The sequence below is a fragment of the Bos mutus genome, chromosome 17 (genome assembly GCF_027580195.1).
Source record: "Bos mutus isolate GX-2022 chromosome 17, NWIPB_WYAK_1.1, whole genome shotgun sequence".
NCBI lineage: Eukaryota > Metazoa > Chordata > Mammalia > Artiodactyla > Bovidae > Bos > Bos mutus.
Window position 1 is genome coordinate 67,490,445 of NC_091633.1, and position 20,585 is coordinate 67,511,029.

General features: G+C 38.9%; 1 protein-coding gene across 1 annotated transcript; it reads right to left on the reverse strand.

Annotated features, from left to right (window-relative positions):
• Positions 1-7,781: 7,781 nt before the first annotated feature.
• TIGD4 (tigger transposable element derived 4) lies at positions 7,782-20,565 on the reverse strand. The gene is made up of 3 exons (XM_005907252.2): positions 20,292-20,565; positions 11,336-11,426; positions 7,782-11,169 (listed from the first exon to the last, which is right to left on the reverse strand). The coding sequence occupies exon 3, from the start codon at positions 10,634-10,636 to the stop codon at positions 9,098-9,100; it is 1,539 nt and encodes a 512-aa protein (XP_005907314.2). The 5' UTR covers positions 10,637-11,169; positions 11,336-11,426; positions 20,292-20,565; the 3' UTR covers positions 7,782-9,097.
• Between the last annotated feature and the right edge of the window lie 20 nt (positions 20,566-20,585).

Below are 20,585 nucleotides of genomic sequence, written 5' to 3' on the forward strand. Positions count from 1 at the left end.
GCTTTGGAAAACAAAGATGAGACAACTTCTCCTTTTACTCTTTTTTTTTAAATTAGAGAGTGAATGCTTACCCAGGCCTGCCTGGCAGGCTTGCCCTCTACCTGCCTCATGCCACTTTTCCTCGCCTGAGAGGCTTTCTTCCGGTTCTTTAACCTACTGAGGTTCCTTCCCTCCCAGAGCCCTTGCCCAGAACATCTCCTTTACCTCACTGACATTTATTAGACAAACTTCAGGTCTCAGCTGACACTTCCTTCTTGACCTTGAGATTAGGTCAGTTTCCCATATTATATGATTTTATAGAAGCAGGTACTACTCCTGCAGAGTTTTTAGCACGGTTGTAATTTTATATTTTGTGTGTCATTATTGAGTATAGTCTGCCCCCTCCCCCACCCCCCAGCCTGCCAGTTTCATAACGGCAAGGATATTTTTCACTCTCACCGTTACATCCTCAGTGCCTCACATAAAGAGCGTGACAGATTCTTGTGGAATAAACAGCCATTTTTTTGGGAGTCACTAGGCTTGAATTGAGTCTATTTGGAAAACTCTCTGAGAAACAAAACAAATTAGGCAATATCAATCTGGACCTCCTAGGATTTTGCATGATTTCTGTAACAGAATAATTGAATATGGCGGATAATGATCAAATGTAGGGGAAAAAATGACAAAGTCTCAGTCTCAGTGGCTGTTGTGAAAGGTTATTAGCCTTGTAATAGACTTAAACTGTACAACTACAATTCAGGAATGCAAAAACATACTTTTTTTTTTTTTTACAAAATTAAACTTTACTTGTCCACAAGCCCTCATTCCCGTTAAGTAGCAGAAAAACAACAATCTTTCCCCTTAAATATTAACTTTCTTCTGGTTTAAAATTTAATTTAATTTTAAAATTACTCAGACATTGTAGGGTCTAAACTGTTCAGCAGCGACTCAATGAGGGTGCAGGAACTTATTATAAATACAAAAGGCATTACAAAAGAGTAAATTAGTCAGCAGAGGGTGATAACTTTCGCTTTAAGAAAGTTAGATTACATCCTTGCCTCTACTACACACAGGATAAATCCAAATATGAAAACAAAGCTTGTAAGCTACCAGAAGAAAATCCAGAGGACTATTTCATGGTCTTCAAGTAGGGATGAGAAAAATAAAATGCTTAGTATAAATTTTAAAAATCACAAGAGACTGTGATTTCAATTTTAATAATAAAATGATCTGACTAGAAAACATACTTGAATTAATAAGAAATCTTGATGATATGACTAGATATAGTTAAAAATCATTCACCAGTCTCTATACTAAGCAGTAGAGCTTCCCTGGTGGCTCAGTGGTAAAGAATCTGGCTGCCAATGCGGAAAAAGTGGGTTCAATCCCTGGGTCAGGAAGATCCCCTGGTGAAGGAAATGGCAACACACTCCAGTACTCTTGCCTGGAAAACCCCATTGACAGAGGAGCCTGGTGGACTATAGTCCATGGGGTTGCAAAGAGTTGGACAGGATTTAGTGACTAAACAACAGCAACACAATAGCAGTAATCAGAAAATTAAAAAGGAAACTATTACGTTCATTGTAGCAATCAAACTATAAAATATTTAGGAATAAATTAAGAAAATAAAGGATATATATGGTAATCTGAAGCCAACATCATATTATGTAAATTGGTAGATATTTATATATACTTCCTTATACTTTTAAATTAAAAATTAGAGTATATCAAATTAGTGCTTATTCTCTTGTGATACTGCATATAGTCTTTTACCCGGAGAAAGCAATGGCACCCCACTCCAGTACTCTTGCCTGGAAAATCCCATGGACGGAGGAGCCTGGTAGGCTGCAGTCCATGGGGTCGCTAAGAGTCAGACATGACTGAGCGACTTCACTTTCACTTTTCACTTTCATGCATTGGAGGAGGAAATGGCAACCCACTCCAGTGTTCTTGCCTGGAGAACCCCAGAGACCAGGGGAGCCTGGTGGGCTGCCATCTATGGGGTCGCACAGAGTCGGACACGACTGAAGCGACTTGGCAGCTTCTTTTACCAAGCTTATTGTTGGCTGACTTTATAACAATTAAAATAGTTGCAGTGCATAGGTCTGAGTCTTTTTTGTTATTATTTGCTTTATTTTGCTTTCTTAATTTTTGGTAACTAATTTGCTTAATTTAACTTGGTAATTGTTCATTGCACAAACAGTATGAGATTCTCCTAGATATTTAGAGTGTAGGGGTGGGGCAAATATCTCTCTGCAAACCACTCCAAGTGTTGAGAGAAGTAATTCTGAATCTTTTTTTGGAAGTGGTTGCTCAGTGGGGCAGGTAGTAACATGAAAATGACTCTTATCTCCATGCTGAGTTATCCATTTTGCAATACGAAAAATAAGGTGTGGCATCAGCCAGCAACACTGGTGTGACTTGGCATTAACAACAGGGGAGTTTAGTGGCATTCAAAGAGGAAGTTAGAGGAAAACAAAACAAAACCTGGTCTTTATGCCTAATACAGGAAACAAGACTATCTGTAACATCACTGAGTTCCCCAATTGAGCAAGTATTAATCATATCAACAACCGGCTTATATTTAATAGGTACTCTTGGAAAGATATAATGGGATTAAACAGCAGTCCTTTAAAAAGCAAAACATGATCTTGTTGGGATTTGATGACTCAGAAAAAAATAAGTAAAAGTGGAATGAAATAGGGCTCTTATTCTTTTGATTTTTCTCCCTGACACACTGGCCAAGAGTTCTCCGATCAAGGAAGCTGATTTCTTTGGACTTGTATTGGGCTAATGCCCAAAGACGAACATGTATTATAATTCATAATACGTTAAACCAGTAAGTCTAGTTTTTCACCAATTCAATATTATGTATAGTTTCTGTTTTACTTGGCAAGGAATTTCCTAGCCTTGTGGTGACAGTAAGATGTTCAACAAGGAGAATAAGAAGATTTTAGTTCCAGAATTTGAAATTTAGAACAACTTGAATTTAGAAAACATTCAGTTCATGCAAGCAAATTCGCAAATACACACAGTAAAAGAAATTTCTTAAAGTTTAGATGTTGATATTTCATCAATGTAAACATATATTTAATCAATTCTCTTTAAAACATTCAGATAGTTTTCAGTCTTTTGCTTTGTTATAGGATTGCAATCTGCTATCTGCATTCTGAAACATGTAAAGCTCTGAAAACCTTTTTGTAGACTTGTGGTGGTAAAAGCTGACTGACATGGACTTATTTGGCAATAAAAACTATGAAGCTGCTAAGCTATTTATAATCTTTACATATCTGACTTCAAGTGAATATGTTTCATTACAAAATTATTAATGTTTGGTTGTGGGATGCTACCCTAGTATTCCCAGGGGTGTTATATAATATGAAGTATATGCATATAGTCTCTTTTTCAAACCTGAGAAGTTCTGAAACATATATGCCTCCGAGGTTTTGGATGTGGGACTATGGCCTGCCCTGCACGTGTGCTCAGTCAGCTATGTCCAGCTCTTTGTGAATCCAGGGACAGTAGCCCACGAAGCTCTGCTGTCCATGGCACTTTCCAGGCAAGAATACTGGAGCGGGTTGCCATTCCCTTCTGCAGGGGATCTTCCTGACCCAAGGACTGACCAAGTCTCCTGCATCTCCTGCAATGGCAGGCGAATTCTTTACTGTTGAGCCACCTGGGAATCCCATGGCCCTATGTACACACTACAACAAATATTCTTGTTATCTCTGTTTTGTTTTTATCATGTACAACATATTTCTAAGTCAGGTTTTCTATGTTTAAATCTTCATTTTGTTATTTATTAGCTGTTGTTGTTCAGTCACTAAGTCGTGTATAACTCTTTTGCGACCCCATGGACTGTAGCCTACCAGGCTCCTTAGTCCATGGGATTTCCTGTAACTGTAGCTATACTTAAATTTTCTCATTGGTAAAATGGGAATGATAATAATTGGAATCATTCTGAGGATTGAGTGAGGTAACATGTGAAACACTTAGAATAGTTTGGTAATTAGTAAGCATTTAATACAAGCCAGCTATAATTATAGTAACAGTGTATCAATTTTTATTTCTGACAGCAGTGCATCCATTTTTCTATCCTGTCTCTATTTAGTATTATCATTCTTCATAATCTTTCTAACATGCTAAACCTCCCCCACAAAGCTATCCCATTTTGCTTGTATTTCTTTGATTTCTAGTGTTGTTGAAAATATATTCATACTCAAGTGTTTTCTTGAGTGTCATATTTTTTTAGAAGATCTTCTCTATTAAAAGGTTTACCTTTTTTGTCCCTAGTGTTTACAAGTTTCTTTCCTTTCTCTCTTTTTTTTCTGTGTCCTTTCTTTTTCCTTTCCTCTCATCCTTCCTTTCTTCCTTTTTTGCTTTTCTTCCTTCTAAGTTTTTACTCCTTCTAGGATTCATTTTGAATATGACTTTAAAAATTCCTTTTCTCTTAGCCAATTGCCTCAATATCAGTTACTGAATAATCCATCTTTTTCACCACTGAATAAAAACCATTTTTATCATATGCAAATTCTTTGTTTTTTTCTGGACATCATATATCATTCTTTTGATTGACCTATTAATTCTCTTGCCAACATCATATTGCTTAAACTTCTGGTATAGGTCAAATACTACTTATTTTTATTTTTCAAGAATTTCTTAGATATTGATACATTTTTATTTTTCCAGATACAAATCAGAATTATTTTTTCAAGATTTTCAAACAATATTTTGCAAAACCTTCAACAAACCTGCAAGGGGATTTTGTTTGACATTAACTTGGAGGAAATATTGAATATTTCCTCAATATTGAAATGTGCCTGAGTCTTCCCATTTGTTCAAGGACATGAAATATGTCCCCATTTCTTCTTAAAGTTTCATAAGCTTTAAAGTCTTTGCTAATAGCTACTGCTAATTAATCAGTTCTGAAATATACACGTCCTTTTAGTTTAGAGCAAATTGAAAACGAGGCTGATTGATATGTGAAAAGTTAACCCTTGAACAGTGTCGGGGTTAGGGGCACTGACCCTCCAGGATATTGAGAACACGTGTATAACTTTACAGTGTGCCTCTGTATACAGGCGTTCAACCAGTGGAGGACCAGTGTAGTACTGTAGTACATGTTTAGCAAAAGGAATCCACATCCAAGTGGACCCTTGCCATTCAAACTTGTGTTTTTCAAGGGTCAACTGTACTTTCATCGGTACGGGGGTAGTTGGATGACTCATAATTCATATGTTAAAGCCCTAACTCTCCAGTGTGATGGTACTTGGAGATGGGGCTTTGAGAACATAATCGGGGTTATATGAGGTCATGAAGATGGGCCCTTCACAATGGGACAGTGCTCTTACAAGAAGAGGCATCAGAGTGCTAGCACTTTCTCTCTCTCCCTGTACTGACAAAGCAGAGGCCACATGAGCATCTGGAAGACCATGACTGTCTGCAGCCCAAGGCAGAATTCCTCACCATAAACTGACCAGCTGGCACCCTGATTTCAAGACTTCTGGCCTCTAGAACTGTGAGAAAATAAATTTCTGTTATTTAAGCCACCCGGTCAATGGTATTTGGTTATGGCAGCCCAAGAAGATTACAATAATAGTGTGTTTATTAGTCTTTCCCCAGACTCTGGGTTACCCTCAGATACACAGTGCAATTCAATCAGCTAATGACAGGCTACTTAGAAAGCTACTTTGCAATGAGTACTTATTTTATTGAATTGCTTTCCATGAGGATCAATTTTTTTTAAAAAAATGAAGCTTTGTAAGTCACCTTATTCCCTCATTCAAAACAGAAATGATTTTTTATTTCTACAGTTAAATGGCATATTTCTAGAAATGTTGACTGTCCTATTTTACTGCACAGAAGAAATTTCAACGAGAAAATTCTCATTGGCGTTTAGTGAGCACAACATCAATACTTGGGCATATCTGGGAGTAGTGACCTGGAAGCGCCTTTCAGTCATTCGCTATAATTGTGGAACACTTCGAGTTTGCTGAAAGCATTCACATTCAAATTTTTCTTTCATCTGCAAAATAAATTCAAATGAAGTGTCAGTCTCCTTTTATGAATGAAAGAAACTGAGATTCAGAGAAAGGAAATGTCTTTTGCAAGACAGCACAGGACTATGACTAGATTTAAATATCCGGTGACTGAAATGTTTTCTGAGAACTTAAATTGTACGCATATTGTGGCCCCTTTCTCTCAAGAGATCTCCTCCCAGCCTGCACTTAGCCTGGAAAACCTTTAGTGCTGACAAAGATGCAACCCACCACTGGACTCTGAACCTCTGAGCAGACGTGTGGTGCTATTTTCCCTGAGGGCAAACTTCTGTCTGCCAGTTTCTACGGAGCCCCTGCTGGAAGAGAGACTGAAAAGGCTTCTTTTAAAATCTGAGGCATTTGTGTTGCAAGCTCTCCTCTGACTCTTCCTCTCCTACTTTACTTCCCCTTCCAATTATTCTGCTTTGTATAAGTTAAAAAGGAGGTTTAACATTTGATCTTAGATCCAAATAAGAAGCCAGGCAGGTACCATAAAACCCAATAGGCCTTGATTTACTCGTTGTCCTCTTTTATCCTAAACCAAACCCCTCACTGATGGAGTGAAAGTGTCCCAAATTCAACATAAAATTTGTTGCTTGATGAAGTAGAAACAGGCAAAAACATTGTTGAAACAACAGGAATTAGTAAGGAAGAATAATGTCACGTTTAATTGAAAAACTAATGAATTGTAAATCAAGTTCTTCTTTGAAAAGACAAGTGACATTTAGTCCCAACTCTGTACTGACCGTGTATGTGTGTGTGTGTGTGTGTGTGTGTGTGAGAGTCACTCAGTCGCGTCCAACTCTTTGCGACCGTGTATAGAGAAGATAGATCAGGAGTGAGGCAGACAGTAGTGACTGTCTTAGGGAAAGTGACTTTTTCGTTTTGTTCTGAAAATGATCTAAATCTATATGTCTTGTAAACTACATGGAATTGTGTACACCGTCGACAGTTTAAAGTTTATCTTTGATTTGAATCTCGGGCACCTTTTTCTAAGTCTTCATAGGAGCCTTGCCTTATTTTATCACCTTGAGATTTATTATGCCCAGAAGTAAAAAATGGATGATGTCATATAGAGGAAATGAGTAGGTTCTTTCAACACTTAGGGAATATTAAAGTTGTTTTTAAATATTTTCACTAGAACTCCAAGGAACTTCTGTGTTAAAATGGTACAGAGTACCAGATCAGAAAGTCCTGGTATTTCATTAGCAACAGTGTTCTTAGGAGAGAGGTCTGAATACAGCTAACAGCAAAGACTCAGGTTAGTCTCTGAAATACTTTTGATCTCAGAACCCTAAGTTCAAGAGGAAAAAAACCCATAGAATTTTCTTTTATAGAGTACAGAAAAGAAGTATGTATTGTGGTATATAGTTAGCAGAACACAGGACTAGGTGATGGGGAACTACTGCATTTTAGTTTTCGTCCTGAGATTTTAACCAGATCACTGTTCCAGGTTTTAATTTCCTCATCTGTAAAAATGGAGATAATAATTCTTATGTCATCTGGAATGATTAAATAAAATATTTGATATCCAAATGGTATGAAGTGGAGAAAAAGAAAAAAGTTATTGAGGGCTCAGTATTTACCGGGTACTTTAGTTACAAGTGGGGCTCTTAAGAGAGATCAAGGTCCATGATTTAGGTCCATGATTCCATCACATTAAAATTTTAAACCAAGTCATTAATAAAAATGCTTTTAATTAAATATAAACAATCTATATTTTACTCTAAAAGAAACTTTAATATGAATACATTTTTCAGGCTTAACAACTACTAAATCTCAATGCAAAGTAAATCAACAGTGGAAAATAAAAATACTTTCTATAAATAGTCACTTCCAAATGTGTCTTCTGTTGGCAGACTAATAATTCAGAATAAAAATCATTGGTATAATGTTTTATACTTTTTCAAAATACTTTTCAAAGGGGACACTAAATTAGATCTAATAACTTAAATGTATTTAAAATTTAACAACAAAAAAGTCAGACACATTGTTATATTTTTCTACTGGTTAAAGACTATTTTATGGAATATAAATAATTTCATACAATATTTTAAAACATTCTGAATACAAAACTTCCTCAAACAAAAAGTTAATCCAAAATGCTACCCACTGAATTTGAAAAAAAAAAAATCAAAATACCCTGAATAAACAATCAGTTTGTCCTGAAAACAAAATTCAGTAAAATAAAAAAAATCCAATGTTATAAATTATTTCAGCTCTTAAAATCAGAGAACTAAGAATTACATATTTTCTTTTTTAGTAACTGCATATGTTTCTTCACATTTTTAAAGAGTAATCTTATTAAAATATAAAAAGAGTTTAATACATATTTTAATAATGCACTTTTCTGTTAACACACACACATATACATACAAATATTTAGGAAGAATCCATATTATCTTCTGGATATAGATGATTTAAGGAAACGTGATAAGGTCATAAGTCTTTCGTTTGACCATATACAGAAATAATTTTAAAGTTAGATGCATATTTTTAATCATCTGGGTTTATAATTGGGTCAGTTTTTTTTCAGTAATTTTTCATAATTTTTATTAGGATGATTAGCTAGTCATGAGAAAAATAATTTAAAATTAGCACTTGATATTTCAGAGTCTAGTTAGTGTATGTTTATAAAAATAAGTATCTAACCAACAGATATATGTTTGGTTCTTAGACGAGGTAGAAAAATTAAAATATCTTACAATGTGATCTGAACTTGAAAAAAATAGAAAATAGCAATCACCAATTCAACCTGTGTGAATCAAACAGTTGGAGAGTTCTTTTTGTTTTTGACATATATACCATATACTTCAAATATAAGGCCTGTGAAATTTATTTTCTACTCCCCAAAATCTTACTAAATTGAAATTCATTTTTTTCATTTACTTACTCATCATTTAATCTACCTAGGGAACTTTACTCTGCAGACAGACCAAAGACATCTGCAATTAAACCAAAAATTATTAGTTAGGCATTTTTTAGGTTTAAGAGGTATTTTCCCTTTACATACCTTAAATATTAATAATAAAATACATTATAAAAAGCTCTATTATCTTCAGATGTTGTACAATAAATAATTACTTAGATGATAAAGAGTTAATAAAAATTTCAAGGTCTGCTAAAGCATTATGAAGCTCATCATTTATATCTTGACTTCTAAGAAAAGTTTTCAGAGTATCTAAAGCAGTTATTGCCTCATTTTTTGATGGTAAAGGGAGTTCACTTTCCAGAGACCCACCATCCTCCTCCTCGTCAGAAGTATAAAATCCAGTTTCATCTGATTCACTTTCTTTGGGGCATACAGCATCACCGCTGGGTGCTGCCTCACAAGTCTCTAAGTCATCATCCAGGGCAGCATACTCTTCTACAGATAAGCCTTCGGGAAATTCCACTCCTGCCGCCTGGGCGTCGGCAACCAAATCAAGGCCAGTGCCTGTCTCTGCACTTGCCTCCTCGCTTTCTCCCCTTTGAGATTTGAACCCTGCCTCTTCATAGCTCTTAACAATAGTCTCTGGGGTGACAGCCCTCCAACAGAGATGCAATATATCAACTGCATCTAGAAGGGAAAAGGTAAATTCTTTGCTGCCTTCAACAGAGCTTAGAAATTTCTTAATAAGACAATGTCGATATTTGATTTTAAGGCTTCTAATAACACCTTGTTTCATAGCTATAAATTTGGAAGATAAACATGATGGAAAGAACGCTAATTCAATGGACTTCAGGTTTTTTACCTCTGGGTGTGCAGGAGAAGATTCAACAAAAATCACCACTCTTCTTTGCTGAGCTTGAAATCTCTCATCCAGCTTCTGCATCCACTGTTCAAATACTTCTGCAGTCATCCATGCCATTTTGTTAGCTTCATAATACACAGGCAATGATTTTATGCCTTTGAAGCAACGTGGATTTCTGTTTTTCCCAATGAGAAGCAGAGGAAGCTTCTCTGAGCCATCCATGTTTGTCCCGACCACCAGGGTTATTCTGTCTTTGCATAACTTGCCAATTGAACAGGTTTCTCCTTTAAATGCAAAGGTATTTGTAGGCAACATTCGATAAAGCAGCCCAGTCTCTTTTACATTAAAAACATTTTTAGGATGATAATCATTTAAATAATAAGGAAGTATGTTTTGGTGCCAGACAGCTGAAGGGTCTGCTGATACACCTGTGGCTTCTACAGGTTGAGCTCTGAATACTAGACCATACCTGGATTTAAAACGATCCAGCCACCCATTGCTGCACTTAAAATCATTATGTCCCAGTTTCTGGGCAAAATCATTAGCTTTTAGCCGCAACATTGGGCCATTAACTGGCACATTCAGACACTGAGCGATTCGGTACCACCTCATTAGTGCCTCTTCCAGGTCTGTGTAAAAAGCCGTTCTCAGTCTTTTTCTCTTTGGATCAAATCTCAGTGATTCAAAGGCTTCCAGAACCTTGTCTTTATTCTTCATAATAGAAGACAATGAATTTTTCTTTATTCCATATTCAGCTGCAATCTCTGCTTTTTTCTTACCGCTTTCTACTGCATTTATGATGTCGATCTTTTCTTCAATGGATAGACTTTTCTTTTTCTTCACGGTTACGGGCAGAGTTGAGGCATCCACAGGGGCTTCCGCCATCTCACCCTGAGCTTATGTAGAGATGTCGTCTCTCTCTGGGTCTGTTTCTTTAGAAAAATTTATTTTCCAGTATGATACAAATTGCTTTCTAAGCCACTACATATATTAAAAGTTGGTCAGTGTCTAATAGTCTTATTTCTGTGGAAACAGATGAATAAATGCATTTCTTCAAAGGATCTGAATAAGAAAAATATTATCTGCAGCTAGAATATTTTAGAAGAGAAACCTCCTCCCCAGGACCTTGTGCAGTTCAGTTTATTCGGAGTTCCAGAAGTCAAGCTAAAATAGAAATCTCATTATGTCAAACCTGTCCAGTCCTGCTGATGTATTTTTGGAACTTCAATCCTTTAAGATGATCCATTTTATCCATGTGCGCATTCAGCCTCCTCTTAATTCTCCACAGAAGGCCTCAGAGATAAGAAGAAAAGCATTCAGAAATTTCATGCAAAACATCAGCCGCTAATTTCCAAGTCTCTTTAGGGTAGAGTAGAAAATGGTAGAACCCTTCTAAGACTTGACAATATCCTCTGTCACTTGAAACATTAAAAAAAAAAAAAAAAAGAGGAATTTTAGTGATGATATGTCAATTTAATATCAAAAAAAATTTATACTATTTAGTTATGCTTTTAATAATCATGAAAAGAATGGGAACATGTTTCTAAAAATACAGTAACTGAAGCTTCCAGAAGAAATGCTTACCTCCCAAATGGTGTCCCTGTGAAAAGCTCTCGAGCTCTGCTCTGACCCCTTGAGTTCTCACTTGCCTTTGAATGCTTCGTAATATATACTTCTGGAATAAATCAGACAAATTTAATCTGTTTTAAAAATGTGAGCTTACCAAAATTAAAGAACTAAAAATGATGCTGGGTAGATCTTTGGTGGCTGTTTTTCCCATGAAGTCACAGGCTGCCCCTCTGGCTTCTCTAAAAGAAAAACATAGACAGTGGTCACAAGGTCCAACTTTTAATAGAACATGGGAGACAGTGTCTCCTTTACAGGAGTCTGGTAGAATGCTTCGCTAAAAATCCAATCAAGTGATTCCATTACAAATTTTAAAAACGGAAATCTTATTCTGGTTGCTTAAAAATCTAGTAACTTTTTATCACTTTGACACATTGGCCGAATGCACGGAGGCCAGAAAATACTTGACAAAACGCATGGGAATAAACAAAGTACTGGGAAGATACAATGTGGAAAAAAACAAAAGAAGGAGAGAGATCATGGTCTCGACCTCTCAGGACCTCTACTTCTTTATCTGTAAAATAAAGGGCTTATCACAGCGGGAGGAGATGGGCCTTGGTGCCAGACAAACCTGAATTGACAAGTGACTGGCATTTAGCACTTAAGGTGATCCTGGGTAGTTCACTTAAGCCTCTGAAGCCTTGGCCCTCTTTTTTTGTAAAATAAAGGTGACTACAGCATGTACCTCGTGGAGTAATGGCACATTCAGTGAGATTCAGTGAGAGCGTGTTAAGCGCTTAGCACGGCATTTAGCACCTTACAAAGTACTCAATAAATATTTGATGACCTCATCATCATTTTGTGGCTCAGCCGGTAAAGAATCTGCTTGCAGTGCTGGAGACCTGGGTTCAATCCCTGGGTTGGGAAGATCCACTAGAGAAGGAATAGGCTGCCCACCCCAATATTCTGGCCTGGAGAATTCCATGGACTGTATAATCCATGGGGTTGCAAAGAGTCGGACATGACTGAGCAACTTTCCCTTTCCCTTTCATCATCATTATCTTCCCTTTAATGTGCCCTTCCGCTGTGTCAATCTATAAAATTCTGAGATTTCGTGAAATCCTACTTCAAATGATAGCAAGAATCCCACCTTAAACATACACTGAAAGCAGAACTCTTCTTAAGCCAAATAGTGCAGTGAGAATGCTCACCCTACATAAGCTGGTCCCAGCCTTCCCAGGTGGCATCTCCCCCACTAGAATCCACAGGCTTTGGGCCTCCTACAGGCCCAGGAAACACGCTAATCTGATGAAGGGGGTGGGGGGTTTGGCGGTGAGGGTTACTTCCTTCCACGTGAGAGGGTAGACACTCCATTCCTCTAGTTTTTCTCTCTGCCCTTGGAGGTTTCAAGATAACACATGCATTTTTTTTTTTTTGCACAAAACTTTATCAAAATTCCTCTGCCTTTGTTGGCCAAAACAAAGAAGTAATTTTTATTATAGGAAATAAAACCAGTAAACGAATCTTTTTTGTTGTTGCAAAAATGATCTTAATAATAATTATGAGAGCCTAGGGTGTTAATTTCCAAACTGCTTTACTTCCTGTATTCTAAACAACTCAGGAGGAAGGTAAAACGATTTCAAAGCTCAAACGGTTATAACATGGTTGAATGCAGTCCAGAATCCAGGCTTTCCAAGGTCAAGTCCACCATTCTTTTTACACATGGCATGGCTCCTCTAACAGTTACACATTCTATGCCTCCAGCACCAAGCTAAAGATAGAGTTTCCAATGCCTTTCCAAACCTATCCCCCTCCACATATACCCCAAAAGGCAGTATAAGGTTTCCACAGGAGAACAGCCATTATGAATTCTGGGGACATAAACAGAATCCATACCCCATATCCAATTTTAGGGTGAGCTGACCTTTTAAGTAAATAAGATTTGACCATTCAACTACAAAAATTCTTATATATGGAAACTGCCTGCATATTTTTCTACTATATCCTATAAATATACCATTATTTCAGGATAAAAAATTAAAAATATCTTCCTCTTATTAGGAAGGATACCAACCTCCAGAAATTTAGGGAGCAAGAACCAATTTTTTAAGAAAAGTCAAAACCAAGGAAAATTACTCTCCAAGAGTAAATTCTTTCTGTTTGGTTGTTTTTGTTTTTGTTTCTTTTTTCCTCTTCTTTCCTTCCATTTTATTTCATTTGTCAGGTATAAACCCTATCATCTCAAATAATGATTACAGAAAAAGTGACTTGAATTTTCTCCCATATCCTATCACAAATAAAGCAATATAATACACACAATCAGAGATGATTATCTTGATCAAATTGAACATAGTGATACTTTTTTTAGGAAGATAGTAGGATTTTTTTCCTGAGAGTTAACAGTATATATTTCCCTCTAAAACAGTTGTCAAAGTTACAGTTTTCCATGGTAAGATGCAATACATCTTTATTCCTGAAACAACCAAATTTCCAACGCCAAATCAGACAAGCCAGGCTTTTTCCCTAGCAAAGTTAGGCAATACTGCCTAATCAATGAAGCTGAATTCATTGAGAATGGGAATTTTCCATTCTCCCACAGTCCAGTGGCTGGGCTTTTTGTTTTTTGCAGGGAATGATGGCAGCAGCTAATATTTCTTAGAAGTAATAATTCTCTCAATCATGCTACTCCTTGAAGATGGGCATGAATTTGAGCAAACTCCATGAGACAGTGGAGGAAAGAGGAATTTGGTGTCCTATAGCCCATGAGGTCGCAAAGTGTCAGACACTACTTAGCGACTGAACAAAAACAACAACCCCTTGAAGATATTACAGCAGAGAAATGCTGTACTACTTACTAGCAGTTAGGAACTACTTTTGGAGAAGGAAATGGCAACCCACTCCAGTGTTCTTGACTGGAGAATCCCAGGGACGGGGGAGCCTGGTGGGCTGCCGTCTATGGGGTCGCACAGAGTTGGACACGACTGAAGCGACTTAGCAGCAGCAGCAGCACCAGCAGGAACTATTTTCTCTGTACCAACAGTGAAGCGAACTGAAGACTAAGACTAGGCAACTCACTAAAATAGACTTACCAACTGAACTCCAAATAAAGAAAACAATTGTCCATTCTACTAGTAGTAAGAGAAATGTAAATCTTCCTTCAAAACAGGAGCTACCTTTTTGTTTTTGCTTACCAAAACAGCAGTATCTAGGGTTTGCTGGGATGCAGTAACATACATTGCTGCTGCTGCTGCTGCTAAGTCACTTCAGTCGTGTCCAACTCTGTGCGACCCCATAGACGGCAGCCCATCAGGCTCCACCGTCCCTGGGATTCTCCAGGCAAGAACACTGGAGCGGGTTGCCATTTCCTTCTCCAATGCATGAAAGTGAAAAGTGAAAGTGAAGTTGCTCAGTCGTGTTCGATTCTTAGCGACCCCATGGACTGCAGCCTACCAGGGTTCTCCGTCCATGGGATTTTCCAGGCAAGAGTACTGGAGTGGGGTGCCATTGCCTTCTCCGACATACATTGCTAGGATGTACATAAGTTGGTACAAAGCTTGCTGAGGGCAAATTAGCAATATAACATGAAAACTTAAAAAATGTGCATAACTTTTTATCCAGCAAGTCCATACCTACCATTTTATTCCATCTCCCTCAAAATTAGAGATATAAAAATAATCTATCTTACAAATATATTCATTTTCTTTTGCTGTGTAACAAATTAACAGACATTTAGGTGGGCTGCCATCTATGGGGTCGCAGAGTTGGACACGACTGAAGTGACTTAGCAGCAGCAGGAGTAGCTTAAAACAATATCCATTTATTATCTCATGTAACTAGCCAGAAGTCCAGGTAGGCTTAACTGAGTCCTCTGCTTAGTGTCTTAGAGGGCTGAAATCAAGATGCCAGTCAGGCTGGGCTCTATCCAGAAGCTGGGGGAGAATTTGCTCCCAAGTTCATTCAGGTTATCTGTGGGCTTCCCTGATAGCTCAGTTGGTAAAGAATCCGCCTGCAATGCAGGAGACCCTAGTTTGGTTCCTGGGTGGGGAAGATCCGCTGGAGAAGGGATAGGCTACCCACTCCAGTATTCTTGGGCTTCTCTTGTGGCTCAGCTGGTAAAGAACTTAGACTTCTGTGGTTGTAGGACTGATGCTGCTGCTAAGTCACTTTAGTTGTGTCTGACTGTGTGACCCCATAGACGGCAGCCCACCAGGCTCCCCCGTCCCTGGGATTCTCCAGGCAAGAACACTGGAATGGGTTGCCATCTTCTTCTCCAATGCATGAAAGTGAAAAGTGAAAGTGAAGTCGTTCAGTCGTGTCCAACCCTCAGCGACCCCATGGACTGCAGCCTTCCAGGCTCCTCCATCCATGGGATTTTCCAGGCAAGAGTACTGGAGTGGGGTGCCATCTCCTTCTCCGTGTAGGACTGAGGTCCCTGGTTTTTTGTTGACTGTGAGCAGAGATTACCCTTAGCTCTTGGAGGCCTCTCTCAGGTACTGACCTGGGGTCCTCTTTATTTCAGCAACAGAGAACCTTTCTCACGTCAAATCTCTCTCAAGCTTCAAATCTCTCTAATTTCCTCTGCTGCCATCAGCTAGAGAAAACTATGCTTTTAAAAGGTTCATATAACCCAGTTAAACTTGAAGGCTTTTGGACTGCAAAGGAAACCATAAACAAAATGAAAAGACAGCTTACTTGTGAATGATGTGACCAAGAAGGGAATAATATCCAAACTATATAAATAGCCCATACAACTCAATACCAAAAACCAAACAACTCAATTAAAAATAGGCAGAAGATCTGATAAGACATTTTTCCAAAAAAGATACACAGATGGCCAACAGGCACATGAAATGATGCTCAACATCATAATCCTCAGGAAAATGCAAATCAAAACCACAGTAGGATATCACCTCATACCTGTCAGAAAGGCTATCATCAAAAACAATAACAAACATTGGCAACAATGCGGAGAAAAGGAAACCTTTGTACACTGTTGGCAGAAATGTAAATTGATGCAACAATATGGAAAATAGTATGGAGGTTCTTCAAAAAACTGGAAACAAACTACCATAGGATCTAGCAATTCAGTGCTGTGTGTATATATATATGTGAAGAAAACAAAAACATTAATTTGAAAAGATACACACACCCCACTGTTAATAACAGCATCACTTACAACAGCCAGGATATGGAAGCAACCTAAGTGTCTATCAACAGGTGAATGGATAAAGGTGTATATTATGTATAAATACATAATAGAATATTGCTCAGCCACAAAAAAGAATGAAACTTTGCCATTTGCAAAAATGTGGATGGAGCTGGGGGTATTATGCTTTGTGAAATAAGTCAGGGAAAGACAAACACTTTGTTAACACGTTCACGTAGAATCTAAAACAAAGGAATGTATATAACGAAACAGAGACAGACTCACAGAGAACGAACTAGTGATCACCAGTGAGCAGAGGGAAAGGAGGAGGGCAACGTAGCTGTATGGGAGTAAGAGATACAAACTACTACACATAGAATAAATAAGTAACAAGGATATATTGCATAGCACAGGAAAATGTAGCTATTATTTTGTAATAAATTTAAATGGAGTATAATCTGTAGAAATATTGAATCACTATTTTGTACATTTGAGACTAATATAATATTGCAAATCAATGATACTTCAGTAAAATAAATAAAATATAAGATTCATTTAGTCAGTTTAGGACTAGCCAGATTAACTTCGTTTTGAGTAACTCAAAGTCAGTGAGTAGTTACTTCAGTTACATCTGCAAAATTCCTCTTGCGTATAATATAATCATAGAATGACAGCCTGTCCTGTTCGCAGAGGAAGGAATTATACAAGGTGAAAGTCATTGGAATTCGTCTTAGAATTATACCACACAAGACTGTTTCCTACTTGGTTGTTTTATAATTATAGAGAAAACTTAAAGTAATCCAGATCTGTAGCAAAAAGGATTAGATAAATAACTTATGAATATCTATATGTTAAAATACTATTGAGCCCCTGAAGGAGAATGTTTAATGATATGAGGGAAATTTCATAATATATCAATATTAAGTGGGAAAAGCAAAATACAGAATTGCATGCCAACAAATACAACCTATACTGAAAGTTCCTTGAAGGCAGAGGCTCACGGCTGTTCCTACAGTGCTTGGCGCCCGGCTAACTGTAGGTTCCCAATAACAATTTGTTAAATAAATGAAGAAAAAAATTTGCATAAGATATTGACCAAAATGTTGATGTTAACTGTAGACAATGGAATTATAAGTTTTTTCCTTTGTAGTTAAAACAATTTCTACTTTATGTTCTACCCATTCTACTTTTCATGGGCTTATTTAAATATTGCATTAAGTGTTCTTGCCTGGATAATCCCAGGGACGGGGGAGCCTGGTGGGCTGCCGTCTATGGGGTCGCACAGAGTCGGACACGACTGAAGTGACTTAGGAGGAGGAGGAGGAGGAGAATCAGTACCCTTTAATAAAGAGTTTACTTTCAGAGAATAACACTGAAATATATATAATGATAAATAACAATATCCTTTAACCCACTGCCTGCTTTTCTTCCTAGTCAATAAATAAAAAACAGGCTGCTACAGTCCCCCATAAGCCAAGCGAATAAATGGTACCTGATTTTTCTAAAGCTGAATAATAGCCAATAGCAGTGCAAAGGTTAGTGATTAGATAAGCTCCCTGTCAAGCATATATGGCAGGCAGCTATTCCCTTCTTGTTATACTTCTCCAAACACAATGCCAATTAAAAGGAAAATAGTAATCTTCTATTTTTCCCAAGGAAAATGGGCAGGAAGAATTCCCCAAGCTGTAGGCAATTAGGGAGTGAGAAAGCAAGGGGGTGGGGGGAGGGATCAAGGGAAAGGGTGAGGGAAGGAAGCATAGAGTGAGAGAGAGTCTCCATCTAAGCAGGACTCGGTTTAAAACAGTCTTTTGAGTCAGCATGAAAAAATTTCCCCAAACCCAAGAATAAAAGCTACTACTTCCTTTTTTTCCCAAAGAAAGTGCATAGACTGTCACTGTTTTCCGTCACCAGCTGAAGTAATTTCCAGTGTATCCTTCAGGCCTTCCTACTTTCTAATTTCCCTGCAGGTAGCAAAAATCATAGGAGGATGAATCCTGTCTATAGCCTTGCACAGCATAACACTATGCATTAATATAAGGACTAACTGTGCACACTAGCAGAATCACACTGGACCAGAGAGCACCTAAAATGATTCACAGCACCCTCACCAAGTAGAAGTTAGCATCAGTTCCAACCACATCTGAATTTCTATCAAAACCAGCAGCTGCCAAGAAAACGATCCAGCTAAGGACAAATAACTAAACCAAGTGTCTACCTTTTTAATATCAGAAATACTTCTGAGCTTAATGGTCTAACAGATATCTTTAGTTAAATGTCTCCAAACTCAAGAGACAGCTGGCAGGAATCCTTACAGCCCCAGCCAGCCCAAACAGTTAAGTACACATCTTTCTGGTACCACTGAGCACTGTCACCCACCTCTTCCTAGTCATCCTTCTGAAACTCTAATCCTTGTACTGGCTACTAAGTTCCATTCTGTTCCTACATAATAAAAGCAGTAATTATTCTAGATGGCAATGGCACCCCACTCCAGTACTCTTGCCTGGAGAGTCCCATGAACCGAGGAGTCTGGTGGGCTGCAGTCCATGGGGTCGCTAAGAGTCGGACACGACTGAGCGACTTCACTTTCACTTCTCACTTTCATGCATTGGACAGGGAAATGGCAACCCACTCCAGTGTTCTTGCCTGGAGAATCCCAGGGGCGGGGGAGCCTGGTGGGCTGCTGTTTATGGGGTCGCACAGAGTCGGACACGACTGAAGCGACTTAGCAGCAGCAGCAGAAGCATTCTAGATGGGGATCCTTCTCTTATAATTGAGAAGACTAACAGGAATGCTTCGAACCACAAAATCCACAGTAAACTGTAGAACTAGAGCTAATATATATTCATCCATTTCCCCTGGAGGCGGGCACGACAACTCACTCCAGTATTCTTGAATGGAGAATCCCCATGGAGCAGGAACCTGCCGGGCTACAGTCCGTGGGATAGTAAAGGGTCAGACACAACTGAAGCGATTCAACATGCAACCACAGATTTACGTTTTGGAATTTCATTACGGTTTTTGTCAGAGAAGGTGTCCTGGAAATCTCAGACAATAAATATTGGTATTTACTTTTGAAACATTTGTGGTGCATTTACTCTTCACAGATATGGGATAGGTATTTGTACAGGGATGTATGGTTCACTATGCTGAAACTCCCTACAAATCCAAAGAGGCAGAATTCTGCCTTCGGGCACTTAGCCATTAAAAATGTCTTGTCAGCTAATTTGACAAGGCAGGTGAGAAGTCTGGTCTAGAGGGGTAGATTCCACGGAGTGCGCTGTTACCTTTGTCATTTCTGCAAGTGACAGGGCTGTCAAAAGCAGTCTAGAACCTGGAAGGGAGACTAGCGCGGCTGGATCACCGGTACGTCCTGTATGCAAATGAGCTTCAAGGGTCTAGCACCACGGCTGAGCCGTACTGTGCGGGGACAGGCAGAATAGCCGAAGTGCAGGTTGGGGCCTTCACTTAGGAAACTATAACGGGATCCAAGAGGACTGTTCGGAGGTCTCTGTAGACAGGGCAGTGATCTATTAAGTAATGGGGCAAGCAAAGAAAGCAGAAATCGGTCATCTGAGTAAAGAGAAGCAGGAGAGAAAAGTATCACGGATCCACTCTCTGCCAGCAAGCAGAGCAGAAAGTGATCACAAAGACAGCAAATCATAACTCAGGGATGCCGAACAAGGGTGTCTAGTCTGGTCGTCCAGAAGTGGGTGGGCGTGAGTGGACAGCGTGGGGCACTGGGGAAGGAGAGTGAAGCACCCGCATCCCGTCTGCTCCCTAAACCCCGCATTCCCTCCACCCTCTCAAAGCCCGCGGGTTTGGAATAACCTTCTGCGTGCTCTCCGGCAGTTGAGAAAGAAGCTTTGGCTCTCCTGAGATTGCGAGGCGCCCTCCCGCCACCGGCTCACCATCTGTTGGGGGAAAGCCTAACGCGTGAGGCTGAGGTGTGTGACTGAGAAAGTTATGCTAAGGGCTCCTGGACCTCCGACCACTCAAGACCAGGCCCGCGCGCCCTGGGGCAAGCTCGGGCAGGTGCATCTGGACCCAGGCTCACACCCCTCTAGGACTGGCCGCAGCCAGAAAATTACCCGGGCAACGGCGCCGGCTGAGTCCCGGATGTGG

What these genes read in the sequence shown, in the direction of transcription:
- TIGD4 (XM_005907252.2), bottom strand. Translation starts at nt 10,636, where the DNA reads ATGGCGGAAGCCCCTGTGGATGCCTCAACTCTGCCCGTAACCGTGAAG.